Source organism: Rhynchophorus ferrugineus, unplaced genomic scaffold (assembly GCF_030347505.1).
Source record: "Rhynchophorus ferrugineus isolate W39M unplaced genomic scaffold, kcgeb_rfMv2 rfM4, whole genome shotgun sequence".
In the NCBI taxonomy this organism is placed as follows: Eukaryota; Metazoa; Arthropoda; class Insecta; order Coleoptera; family Curculionidae; genus Rhynchophorus; species Rhynchophorus ferrugineus.
Genome location: NW_027472583.1, coordinates 19,870,768 through 19,884,563, shown reverse-complemented (window position 1 = coordinate 19,884,563; position 13,796 = coordinate 19,870,768). Strand labels below are relative to the sequence as shown.

The following is a 13,796-nucleotide window of genomic DNA, read 5'->3' as shown; positions in this document are numbered from 1 at the left end:
GTTCGCTCATCTCTAGGTAATTAAAGTAATCTATTTTGACCAAAAAGCGGAAGAAAAACATTCCTTTCTGTTTGTCTTGTTATCTCTATCCAAAAACAATAGTTTGTGAATATATCGATAAATATATCTACTGCAGACTATTTTTTTCATATTAATAGTAATTTATAATAAAATATAATCTTCTTTACTAGACGTGATTATTATCTGTTTAACGACTGCCGTCTTAAACCACTGAAAATGATATTTTCTCCTTTAGATGAAGAGATACCTTATGCACTGTCAATATTAAATGAACTATTGTTCCAAAATCTTTAAATCAAGAGATTATAATTTTAATTAGTCTCTAAACTATAAAAAGTCATTTCAACATCGCTTTTAATGTTGTTGCAAAAATACAATTAAAAACGGTTTTTACACACACAGTACTGGAAATAAGTTCACATAAATACCTAAGGGTTGTTGCTTTACATTATATTATGTTTAATTCAAGTTTTATTATTTTCTGATCATTTTTTCTAGCTGCAATTGCTGCATTCGTCTTTTAAATGACATATCATGTCTTCATATTACACACTGTCGGTTCCGAGCCCTCGATATACTAGAACAGCCTTAGTTTAGCGACTATATACTTTAGTTTTCTTTAATATTTTTAAGTATCCTTTTTACCAATGTGAGTTTATCTGGACTGGGCCTACAGTTTAACGTGGATTTCGAATAACGATCTACGGCATTAAGCCTATCGATTGGGCAGTGACCAATTTGGAGACTATCCCAGAAGGCATTCGGTCTTACTCAGCCTGGTTACTGACGTGACTGGATGGCTGTTGTCGGATTTTCCACTATTGCCTATAAAGATATTTACGATTACAATCACAAACATAAATTGAATCCATACACCAGCAGTATTCGATCCCACGACTATCGTGGGTGTGTAGGAGGACCGTCCTGACGCCTTGATCACTGCGCCAACAAACCCGGCATATACTTACAGTATTTAGGGTGAATTTCTTGAGGTTTCCCATTATGACTTCAAGTATGTGGTATATTTTCAAATTGTCAACGCACAACAACAGTTGTACTTCCATATTCCATGAGTCCGATAGATCTGAGTTTTATGGATTATTGTTTTGTATTTTATGAGCTAGTGAGTAGAGACTCGCGCTAATCTAATACCCGACTTAAACCGAATTAAGAGCTGAAAACTAAGCTAAACTTTAACTACAATATTTTCCTTTGTAAAAATGTTTTACTAATTCATAATCAAAATAAATTGAAAACAGTTTTATTAGTATTATAATTAATTAATAATAGGTTTCACTTTTAAACAATAAAATGCACAACAAAAATTATCCGGTAGAATTCTCTATGAAGTAGAAAATCGTATTTTTTGAAATGTTTGTTTTATAAGTTCACACTCTTAAAATAAAAAGAAAATAAAATAGTACAAAAAGGAATGGCTCATATAAAAATGTCTCTAACTTACATTACATAATAAAAAATATCACAAACACTGATCAACTTTTTAAAAAATGTTTCATGGAGCGTTGTGGATGCATTCGAAATATATTAATATTTATATCGATATTTAAAAGTAACATTTTGAACTATCAATATAAATCCTGCTTTCAACTAATGTCAGTAAGTCAGACTTTGATAAACATATTAATGAAACAAATGTTAACACTAGAAGAACATTATTAAAAAAAGTTGTTTAGAATTGTGAAGATGCCTTTTGTAACATATTAAAGAACAATCAGCCTCTATCAACCTTTTGTGATAAAGTTACTTATTTGCTTATATTCTTAAATAAAAATAAACTGCTTTTCTTTATTGGTTCCATTCTATCACGTTCATGGTGTAATATATGATTTGAGATGGTAAAATTGGTGTCATAATGTCAGGACTTCGTTATATCTTTCAATTTTTATTATATTATTTCATTAAATGTCTCAAGTCCTCTCCTATAAATACTATTTTTTATTGTTAATTGTTTTTGCAACATTTATTTTTACTATTGGCTTATAAAATAACATAATGTATTTGCAACCTGAAACATTTGGTTGGTACTTTGTGCATTTACTTCATGTCTCCTACTGAGAATAATTTGAAATAAATATCAACAAAATGTATAATGAAATATTTAGTAAGATATTTCTTTATCTTATTTATTATTATTTTATCATTATCGGCTTTATCATCATAGTATTAAAGATCGAGGATGCCGTAAAATTGTCATGATATGTCCTATGATGGGCTACCAGCAATCATTTGATCATTCTTCTACAGATATGATTAAGGAAATAATAACTTTTGAAGACCTAATTGAAGGTTTAACTTATAAATATTCAGGCATATTTTATTACGAAAGATATTGTCGAATTAATTTCATTGCTGTCCTTAAATGATGATATTTAATATTGTTTCAATTAATTTTATTTGCTGAAAACAATGAAAATAGCTCTCGTATGTCGAAAATGTTTTTAGTATACATACAGTCAAACATTTCAAGATTTATAATAGAAATATTACTACCAGTGTTCCTAAATGTCAGGTAAATATGGGGTACACTGCTTTAACATGATCTCGAGTTATGAAAGACATTCTTTGGAACACAAATATTTGATAACAAAGAAATATTTTCCCTTAGAAATAGAGAACTAGCTGCAAAACCTGAAAACAGGATTTCGGAGTGAATAATATAATATTAAAAAATTTTATTTTGGTTTTAATAACTTTGACTTTCATTCCTCATTAATTATAAAATAGGAATACTATAATACTGATACAAAGAAATATAGCAACGTCTAGCTAAATTAAAATATTCAGATATCGGATTATATAGTTGTTTTTTGTTGCCAATTATGTTTAATTATTTTAATAGAACGTATCCGGCTACCACGAGAGTTTAAATTTATTGTAACAATATAAAATTAAACAAAATATGTCGACCATTTTAGGATTCGATTTCGATTTCGTATCATTTTGTTTTTGCTTTTTGAACGAAAACAATTTATTTAATGTCATATTGAAAAATATTATTAAAAATTTGAAATATTTTATTAAAATCAAACAAACTCCCTGCAATTATTCATCATTGAGCTTTTTGAATATTCTGTTTAGTTAAAGCATAATTTCTACTACTTGAATTCTTTAAGGAAATCGGTTACTTAATTCTAAAGGATAATTTTTCCTTTTATATAGTTTGATTATTTCAAATTTCACCCAATTTTGTTTATTTAATAATCATTTATTGGCCTATAAATTAATTTTAAATGTTTTTGTTTTGAAATGTTTGAATTTTAAGCTTTGTTGTGAAAAATCGGTACAATATATTTTATTGGTATATTTTTAAGAATTTAAGCGCCTCAGACAGGGTGCAATTTATATGTCGGAACATACAATAATCAGAAGAAGCTAGATCTGGTGAATACGGCGGATGGGGTAGAACTTCCCATTTTAATGTTCCTAACTATGATTTCACCGGTTTTGCAACATGTGGTCGAGCGTTGTCATGTTGAAGAATAACATTGTTGTGCCCGTATTCCGGTGGTTTTTCGAAGAGTTCTCAGCTAAAACGCATCAATTGTAGTCGACAGCGATCTCCATTGATAGTTTCATTAGGTTTGAGCCGCTCATAGTATATTACACTAAGTTGATGCCACCAAATATAAATTATTAGCATGGATCCATTGATATTCGGCTTTGTCTTAATTTCTACGCATGTACCTGGTCCAGAGCCAGGTAATAAATCCGTTTTCCATTTTTACGTGGAAGCGTTTACTTTGAATGCCTCTTGGCATCAATTCATAGGACACACAGATTCAAGCTTTCGAAGAATTCGGCATATTGTTCTTGCGTTTGCTGTCCCGAACGATCTTTGTATTCGGTGGCAAAATCACCACAATTAAAAGGCCGAAACTAGTATTCATATGTTTAAATGGATGAAGCACGGTTACCACAAGCTTCACACAGCATTCGAAGCAACATTCAGCCACTTCACTCAAATTCGATTTACTCGATACTAATTTAAATAATTTCGAGGCATTTTTTTGTTCACACTTTGTAGATATGAGACATACTGAAAAGTGAAGATACTTGATACGATTTAATATACAGTAACAACATCTGTCGTAAATCCTTTAAGATTTATTTATAGGCCAACATTTTTTGTCTTTGTTACGATAAATTTTCCTGAAGATTTGTCTAGATACTCGTTTTTTTTTCATTATTTGTTGTATAGTTTTTATGTATTTATTATCAAATTCTAGACATTTCAGTGTTAATGAACTGTTGCCTTACTTTTTTGGGATACCTTCAAACGCACAACAGACGGTGAGGTTTTAGCCTCTCAGTTTTCGTTAACATTTGTTGCTCTATGTTGATAATCTCCAAAAAAATGTTATAGTGTCTGTAATTCAATGAAATTTAATTAATACAGTGTATAGACGATTACAATTATTAAAGTTAAATTTATTACTACTTAATAAATACGTTAGTTGAAAATATAAGGGTATTTTCTGACAGTTTAACAAAGTATTATATAATAATACAAAAACTAATCTAAAATGAATATAGCCACTATCGTAATGTGTTCTAAAAATCCAATATTCACATCCATATTCGGCGAACAATCATAAAACAAAAATCGGTGTATGTAACACGAATAAAAAACAATGATCAATTGTGTAAAAACTCAGCCTACTTCGTATAACATATTAGTCCATAAAATTGCGTAAATCATTCCCATTCATTTACGAGAACGGGATAGTTTGCGGTATGGTTCGTTGTTTCTTGTTTCTTTCTTTTAAAACGCTTTATCAATCATGTTTTTTTCTCTCTCCCGTGGTATGACGCTGATAAAAATAGCTCGACTATATAATAAAACACTAATGAAATATAAAAAAAGTATTGTTACTCAACCAACGTAGACCGGTGGGCGTTTCTTTCAGTTTTCTCATTCAAGGCCATCCTCGATAGTGGCGTAACTAATTTTCGTATGTTATTTCTTCGACAGACATCTGAAGGCCGAACTACAGAACCTACGCCGGAAGGGGGCGCTGAAGGTGTCGGACGAAGCCTACCAGGATCCGGACAGGACATGCGGGCGGTGCAGGTCCGATCTGGGCAGGGTTATCAATCGGGGTGCTTGCTGCACCTCCTGTAGATTAAAGGTGTGCAAAGCCTGTCGAGAATACAACTTCCGTGCAACCGACTGGGTCTGCACTGTGTGCTACAAACGAATGTAAGTATTCGATTCATGATTAAATATTTGAAGATGTTATTATGTTTTCATTTAATTTATAATTTTTTGAATCCTGCCCTGACCATGGCTGCTTTTAATTGTTTAGGAAAATCTGCTACGGAATAGTTACGGCTTATTTAGTCTTCACTGAATAATTTTATAAATATACAATTCAGTCCCATTTAAGTCTTCACAGACTACCACAGTTTATTAATACAAAATTTCTAAAAAGCCAAGTAGCTGACATAACGAAAATTAATTTACAGGCAAATATATTTTATATTTATAGTCAAAAATGGGTGACATTTCTGAAAATACACGCTCCCTAGAAGTAATCTTCTTACGATATAATACATTTACATACAACATTGACTGATTGTTCTTTAGTTCGAAACAGTTGTTGAATTTGATTTCTGAAATATTCTTAATGAAATCAAAATATTGGTGAATAGTGCGAATATGTTATGAGAACATAGGAGAATGATATGAGTAACACTATTTGAGGAGGTGTATGATGAAAACAAAAGAGTTATGACGCAATAATTCCCACCTTTTTTAAACATATCTTTGTCCAAATAACACAATATATGTTATTCAAATATTTCAAGTTGTTGGTTGTGTCGCTAAACATGTTCTGATCTGATTTGATTATAACAGTGGGGTGCATAACAAGTTGCCATCTTTTGCTAATCATATTCCGATTTTCTCAGAGTTTTATCATCAATCACAATTTTCCCACAACCGTTGAATTAGTGTTGCTGATAATCCTCTTAAGTCTCCATTAATATGATCTAGAACCCGAACAGTCACTACATTTTTCTTCTAGTTTTTAAGAATCTGATCAACAGTACATTTGGTAATTTTCGTTATATAATGACACGTGTTATATAATATCGTTTCGTTGAATAATCTTCTGTGCTCTTTGTTACTGGGAGGGAAGTCCTTCTAAGAGAAGAAGAAGAGTAAATTTTGTCGCACTCACCTTAATAAATCATATTTTCAGCCACAATTGAATTTTGTTGAGATAAGAGTAAGTAAGTTGAGGAAGTTATAGGTGCCTTGTGGTATTATTGGATGCTCTTGAGATGATAAGACAGTCGTATCGTCGGCATTTATTGCCAGAATAGAACTTTTTGGGGTCTGTTGGTCAGCTGTATATGAGAAGTATAATAATGTTCAGTGTGTTTGTCACCCTAATTCAAAAAAAACTGTCTATCTGTGATGTACGATTTTAGGAGATAACTGAGGCAGAGTAGAGTGCCTACAGAACCTGTTGTCAACGTGCTACACCGTATAAAAATGTATATAATAATATTAATATTAAGTTATTTATTTGGTTAACTAATATGTGAACTTTTTGTTTGTCATAATTTTTAGCCTTTTAATGTAAAGTTGATCAAATACTTTATACACTTTTCTACCGGCTATTTTAAAGATTCTCTTAGTCATTAAATTAAATTCTAGAGCTTGTTCAGTATTGTTTCATTAAGTATCGTTCCTTTTACTTTTCTAATAGTACATTATTCCTGTGAGAGAGACTCTAAATTTGAACTCTGGCACAATGGGGATACGGGATTCCTTTCAATTATTACATCTGTCGTATTAACTTTAGAATATTTTAACAGCTTATCAAATATAAATATACTGTATATACTGATCCCATTACATGATACGATCTGAATGTTTAATTTTAGAATTAATGTTTTAAGTCAATAGTATCTTAAGATAATTAATTACACTTTATAGTTATAAGATTTCAACTTTATGTCACCAATTTACAACCCAACTGTACTGATCATATTTTGTTTGGGACAGTGGACAATGTCATCTATTAAAAATAATGTTTGTTGTTGAACAGCTACCACACTGAATAAGTGCGGGTCTATCTTGGCAGCATCGATTTAGTATATTGTTTAGAATGAGTGTTTACAGTGACGCCAATTGTGACTGAAAAAACTTAGTGGCAAAGTACATTTTTTGATGATCGGATATGTTAACCATCCTACTACCACTAATGATGGAATGTATTCAAAAAGTCCGTTCTTTTATATCCCATTAACAGGAAATTCTACCGAATATTGAAAACCTCTTTCTTTGGCCCAAGTTGAACCACATAGATATGAAGAATGGGTTATTCCAGCAGAATGTTATGTGCCCCATAAAAAACAACACAATTGATATTCTGCATTAATGATCCAGTTAAATCGGGTGATTTGACTCCGCTAGAATGGTTTTGTTGGGCTTTTTGTAGTGATGGATGTATGTCAATAGCCCGCTTTAGTAATGGCTTAAAATGGGACCGAGTCTATGCGGCAGACTCACTGCAAATTGGACCATTCAAATCCATACTACCGCGAAAAGATTTGGTGGACATTTAAACCCTGTTATATTCCTAATGACATACAATAAATCAAATAAATAAGCTAAAATAGTTTCGTTAATTTAAGCGTTGTTTCTTACCATTTCAGCTTCTACCCAATATTATTAAAACAATTGAAAATAAAGGAGTATCATCAATCTTCTACATCTATTAACATTTTATTCTTTACTATTCTTATTCTATAATCTTAATGTTTGTTTTAATTTTGGAGTTGGTCCTTGTATATTTCATTTAAAGAAATTGTCATTCAGTCTTTATATTCTAGATGTGATTCTAAATCTATCAATGTTAAATCAGATCAGTCTTAGTTTCGCAGTCATAGAAACCTCTTAAAATTGTTTTAACATTTTCGGCAAACAAATATTATAATAATTGTATATATAATAATACAAAATTGTATGAGTTACAGATATTTTATTTTAGAACTACAAAAATATTATAATATATAAAACAACTTTAGTTGCATTACATGAACAATATCATATATCCAGTCGAATTGCTACAAACTTGTGAATTTTGAATAGCACTATCGGCGTCCACAATTGCTAATGGACATAATGTCGCCATAACTAATGGTGAATTGTTACATCCTACTACCACATTAGTGCTGTTAACTACTTGATCTTCAATGGGACAAGCTTGTAGAATATTGGCAGCACATACTGATGCCGTACAGTTAGTTGAGCCAATGGGTACAATCTACATATCATATAATTAGTACCGTTGATAACTTAGATTTTGGATCATATTATCATACCTTGGCAGCTAAATTAAAACCGTCCAATAACGAAATACTGTATTCGTCATTAGTTGAAGTTATTGCAATGTTAACAGCAGTTTTAGGACCTGTAGTAACTTCAGCATTGACTGGAAGAGCTTTAATGGAGCCGGACCATTCATTCAATGGATTTAAAATTATCTGCAAATATTTCATTTAACGTTCATTTCATTAACATTTTAATTTAATTTATTTTATTTAACGAAAATATTTCAAAATAATACACTATGGAATATAAAAAGACACCACTTAGTTGTTCATTTTACTTTCGCATTATTTTTAAGAGGTTAAGTACTTTTTATTTTTTATTAGTTTATAGATAATGGAAATGTGAAAGGTATTTAAGTGCATTTTTGATAAATACATAATTTTCATCAAACAATAATCATGAGATGTATCATGTCCAAATCATTAATATTATATATAGTATTATAATATTATTCATTGAAAGAGTATGTTTTCAATTATTTTATGCAAATCCAAATTTGTATAATTTTTTTTTGTGTAAGACATTTTTTGAATCTTATATTACAAACCTAAATATAGCTTCTTAATTAAAAATTTAATCAGTTGGTAGAGATTAACGATACTGCCAATCTATTTTAAACTTATAGTTCCTAAATTTTCCAGTTCGATGATGTAAAAATATATTTATTGTAGCAAAATTTCGAAAATGTTGATAAAATAGTGAAAATAAATGTCAGTTAAAGTTAATATATAAAAGTACTGATATAATGAAACATTGAGATTATTCTCGTTCTAATTCTAATAAACGGCTTTTGAAATCTTTATTCATACTGTAATTATGCTCTATCGGAAACAACATACTGATACATCTGTTCAGATACCTCACAAAATACCTTTTAATAATTTGTAAGATAATGATAATATGTCTTGGACATCACCTGGGTGACGTTATTTTAAGGATTACAACTATCGTCCATGCATTTCAAGAATCGAGAAAATCTACTTTGAAAACACTTAAATAAAGAAATTTTATATATTTTATGTAATCTTTTCTTAAATGAGAGAAGCAGAAAACTCGGAAAAAATGGTTTGAGATAAATTTTATGTTAGTTTTTAAAAAAATGATATTAATAATCACAATAAAAATGAAAACTGAATACTGAATATGGGGGTCAATATTTATATTACAGGAATTGGCAACACTGTTGTCATGTGAATCCATCTCACGGTTCCATCGTAAAGTTTGACATTTCGTACGATATTCGTACTCAAAACATTTTGTTGCACACACACTATTTATTTATTTTATATTCAGTTGAAAGTTTCGTCTCGGCAAGAAATGGAACTGAATCGTGAACATTTTCGTGCGATGATTTTTTACGATTTTCGACGGGGATTATCAGAATAAGAGTTCATCAATCAATTTAACTAGAGTTTTGGCGATGAAGCTCCATCAAAAACCACTGTGTATCGTTGGTTTAGTGAAGTCAATCGTGGTTGTAGTTTGCTGTCTGACGAGTTTCGTAAAGGTCGACCAAAATTGGCTGTTGTGCCAGAAAACGTCGATGCTGTGTGCGAAATAATTAAGCAAGATCGTCATGTCACCTATTGTGAGATTGAGGCATCCCTAAGCATTAGTTCAACCAGCATATATGCGATTTTACATGAACACTTAGCTGTGCGAAAGTTCAATCGCGGTGCTTCGAACGACGTTTAGAAAATTGTGACAGGTGACTAATCATGGATATATTCGTATGAGCCCGAAAGTAAGCAGCAGTCGACTGTATGGGTGTTCCAAGATGAACCAAATAAAACAAAAGCTGTTCGTGCACGAAGCAGTTCAAAGAAAATGGGGGCCTGCTTCTTCGGGAAAACTAGTCATATTGCAACAGTGCCTCTAGAGGATCGTAGAACAGTAAATTCTGATTGGTACACAACCATTTGTTTGCCAGAAGTCTTCGGTCAGATAAATAAAACAAACAAGAGACGCCGGATGGTTCTTCATCATGTCAAAGCGAGCTCTCATATATTCGCAAGGCATCTGTGAAGAATAAACTGCGCGGTCAACGATTTTCATCACCGGAAGAAGCTATTGAAGCGTTCCAAAATCTTGTTTTGAAGATACCTCATTCGTAATGGTATAAATGCCTTGAAAATTAAACCAATTTTCGCGTATGAAAAAGTGGATCGATCATCGTGGCGAGTACTTTTAACAATAAAAATATATTTGCAGCTTAACTATTTGTTTTTTCCTATTCCCAAAATATAAATAGTGACCTTCGTACAAGAAAACGTTATTTATTTCAAACATTAAATTCTTTATTTTTGTTGTTGAAGAAAACGATTAAAAAATTCAACATTTTCAATAATAAAAAATAGAGAGAGATTTCAAGCTTCCAAACGCTACTTGCTGTTATTAAAATTGAAAGAATTCTCTTAGAAAAGGCTTCTTATTTAAGGTCCAAATACTGGTATTGAAATATTACCATCTAATAATACTAACTACTCCAAAAAGAATTTAGTTATAAAGGTAACATACATTTATATTAGGACTTACCAGTGAGTTTGATGCTACTATATACTGACTTTCATCGATAGAAATTAAGAGATCAGTAGAATATCCATTTTTAATTTTAATTACTTTTCCAATGGATGAAGCTACAACTACCAGCAAAACTAGCGACCTGAAAAACTGCATGTTGTATAATTTTACTTTAATAGTTACTCTATCACAAATTATTTTCTTATGCATTATATTTTTCAAGCTGAACATATTTATACCAAATTGTTACCACCTGCAACGCGAAAATATTTGATAAAAGATTAGCGTTTATAACAGAGATTTAAATACGTAACCGAATAAATAACGCGAATAATAATTCCAACTGTAAAATAATATAAAGCTTTATTAAATTCAGTGAAAACTATTGTTGAAGATTCGCGAGGAAATCGTAAATTGTAAATAAAACTGTTGCACATGAACTAAACCAGTTCCGATCTGCTTCACGCTTAGATAATATAATATTTTACTGGCGAAGACAAACATGTTATCCAGCTTGTGTGTGTTTAACATGTAAATTGATCTAGAATCTGAAGAGACTCTGCACTTTTCTTCTAGATTTTAACAATCTGGCCAACCCAACATATCTGGTGCTCTTTACTAATGTATTTTTCTTCCTAGTTAAGCCTCGATCCAGATGCATTTCCATATGTTTAACATTCTCTGCCTACGGGAGTTTATAGTTATTAATATTTATTGAGAGACAAATCCTTTTACACTATGGGAATATGATGTCAGTATATTTAGACTCATTCGCTTTAATACGCAATCTTTTCAACCAAAATTGAATTTTGTTGAGATGAGAGTTGTTGTTCAGAAGCAATTGTTTCCTTATGATTAACACAGGATACTCTTGATAAATAAGATAATCTTATATACAATACTACATACAAGAAGTATTATAATGTTTAGTGTATTTGTCACTCTATTTCACAAAAAAACTGTCTATCAGTAAGGTACTATTTTAGGAGATTTCCTAGGTTTGAAAATCATACTGATTTGAACTACTTTCCAAGTATTAGGGACATATTTAACATAACATTATTAACTTGATGCAGTTTTTTGTCAGTTTCTTTAATAACTCTTCTTGTTATTAGATCAAATTCTGGAGCTTCTTTAGTATTGATTTTTTAATATTATTCGTTTTACTGTCCTAACAGTACATTTTTTTGTAACTAAACATATATTACTGGTGAAGAATAGCAAATGTGGTAATTAAAATTAATGCTGTTCGGTGTTAACCGCATAATTGCATTAAATAATAATGAAACTTTAGCGAATTTTTGCAGGCTAAATTTAATTTTGCATTCAAACCTACAGAGAAGACCGTTTAGCGTGTTTTTTTTTAAATACAGGTTGAAAATATATAGCTTTTAAACACAAACATGTTATCTAGCTTGTGTGTGTTTAACATGTAAATTGATCTAGAATCTGAAGAGACTCTGCACTTTTCTTCTAGATTTTAACAATCTGGCCAACCGTATATCTGGTGCTCTTTACTAATGTATGTTTCTTCCTAGTTAAGCCTCGATCCAGATGCATTTCCATATGTTTAACATTCTCTGCCTACGGGAGTTTATAATTATTAATAATTATTAAGAGACAAATCCTTTTACACTATGGGAGTATGATGTCAGTATATTTAGACTCATTCGCTTTAATACGCAATCTTTTCAACCAAAATTGAATTTTGTTGAGATGAGAGTTGTTGTTCAGAAATAATGTTTCCTTATGATTAACACAGGATACTCTTGATAAATAAGATAATCTTATATACAATACTACATACAAGAAGTATTATAATGTTTAGTGTATTTGTCACTCTATTTCACAAAAAAAACTGTCTATCAGTAAGGTACGATTTTAGGAGATTTCCTAGGTTTGAAAATCATACTGATTTGAACTACTTTCCAAGTGTTAGGGACATATTTAACATAACATTATTAACTTGATGCGGTTTTTTGTCAGTTTCTTTAATAACCCTTCTTATTATTAAATCAAATTCTGGAGCTTCTTTATTATTGATTTTTTAATATTGTTCGTTTTACTGTCCTAACAGTACATTTTTTGTAACTAAACATATATTACTGGTGAAGAATAGCAAATGTGGTAATTAAAATTAATGCTGTTCGGTGTTAACCGCATAATTGCATTAAATAATAATGAAACTTTAACGAATTTTTGCAGGCTAAATTTAATTTTGCATTCAAACCTACAGAGAAGACCATTTAGCGTGTTTTTTTTTAAATACAGGTTGAAAATATATAGCTTTTAAACACAAACATGTTATCCAGCTTGTGTGTGTTTAACATGTAAATTGATCTAGAATCTGAAGAGACTCTGCACTTTTCTTCTAGATTTTAACAATCTGGCCAACCATATATCTGGTGCTCTTTACTAATGTATGTTTCTTCTTAGTTAAGCCTCGATCCAGATGCATTTCCATATGTTTAACATTCTCTGCTTACGGGAGTTTATAGTTATTAATATTTATTGAGAGGCAAATCCTTTTACACTATGAGAATATGATGTCAGTATATTTATACTCATTCGCTTTAATACGCAATCTTTTCAACCAAAATTGAATTTTGTTGAGATGAGAGTTGTTGTTCAGAAGCAATTGTTTCCCTATGATTAACACAGGATACTCTTGATAAATAAGATAATCTTATATACAATACTATATACAAGAAGTATTATAATGTTTAGTGTATTTGTCACTCTATTTCACAAAAAAACTGTCTATCAGTAAGGTACTATTTTAGGAGATTTCCTAGGTTTGAAAATCATATTGATTTGAACTACTTTCCAAGTATTAGGGACATATTTAACATAACATTATTAACTTGATGCAGTTTTTTGTCAGTTT

General features: G+C 30.7%; 2 protein-coding genes across 6 annotated transcripts in view; one reads left to right on the top strand and one right to left on the bottom strand.

The window, feature by feature from the left end:
- The window catches only part of btsz (bitesize), a 236,261-nt gene that overhangs the window by 55,878 nt on the left and 166,587 nt on the right, over positions 1–13,796 (top strand). For all 5 annotated transcript variants that reach the window (XM_076401545.1, XM_076401546.1, XM_076401544.1 and 2 more), the window contains exon 2: positions 5,015–5,242. In XM_076401545.1, coding sequence (XP_076257660.1) covers positions 5,015–5,242 — 228 coding nt within the window. The remainder of the gene's footprint in view (positions 1–5,014; positions 5,243–13,796) is intronic.
- Positions 8,017–11,120, bottom strand: LOC143194829 (uncharacterized). The gene is made up of 3 exons (XM_076401556.1): positions 10,925–11,120; positions 8,380–8,541; positions 8,017–8,321 (listed from the first exon to the last, which is right to left on the bottom strand). Exons 1-3 carry the CDS (start codon positions 11,117–11,119, stop codon positions 8,088–8,090), a joined length of 591 nt encoding a protein of 196 aa, XP_076257671.1. The 5' UTR covers position 11,120; the 3' UTR covers positions 8,017–8,087.

Bases quoted from the DNA above. Each gene is read 5' to 3' on its own strand.
- LOC143194829 (XM_076401556.1), bottom strand. From the start codon at position 11,119: ATGCATAAGAAAATAATTTGTGATAGAGTAACTATTAAAGTAAAATTA. The intron at 8,542-10,924 runs GTAAGTCCTAAT...AAATATTTGCAG, and splicing joins TAGTAGCATCAAACTCACTG to ATAATTTTAAATCCATTGAA. The intron at 8,322-8,379 runs GTATGATAATAT...TATGATATGTAG, and splicing joins GTTTTAATTTAGCTGCCAAG to ATTGTACCCATTGGCTCAAC.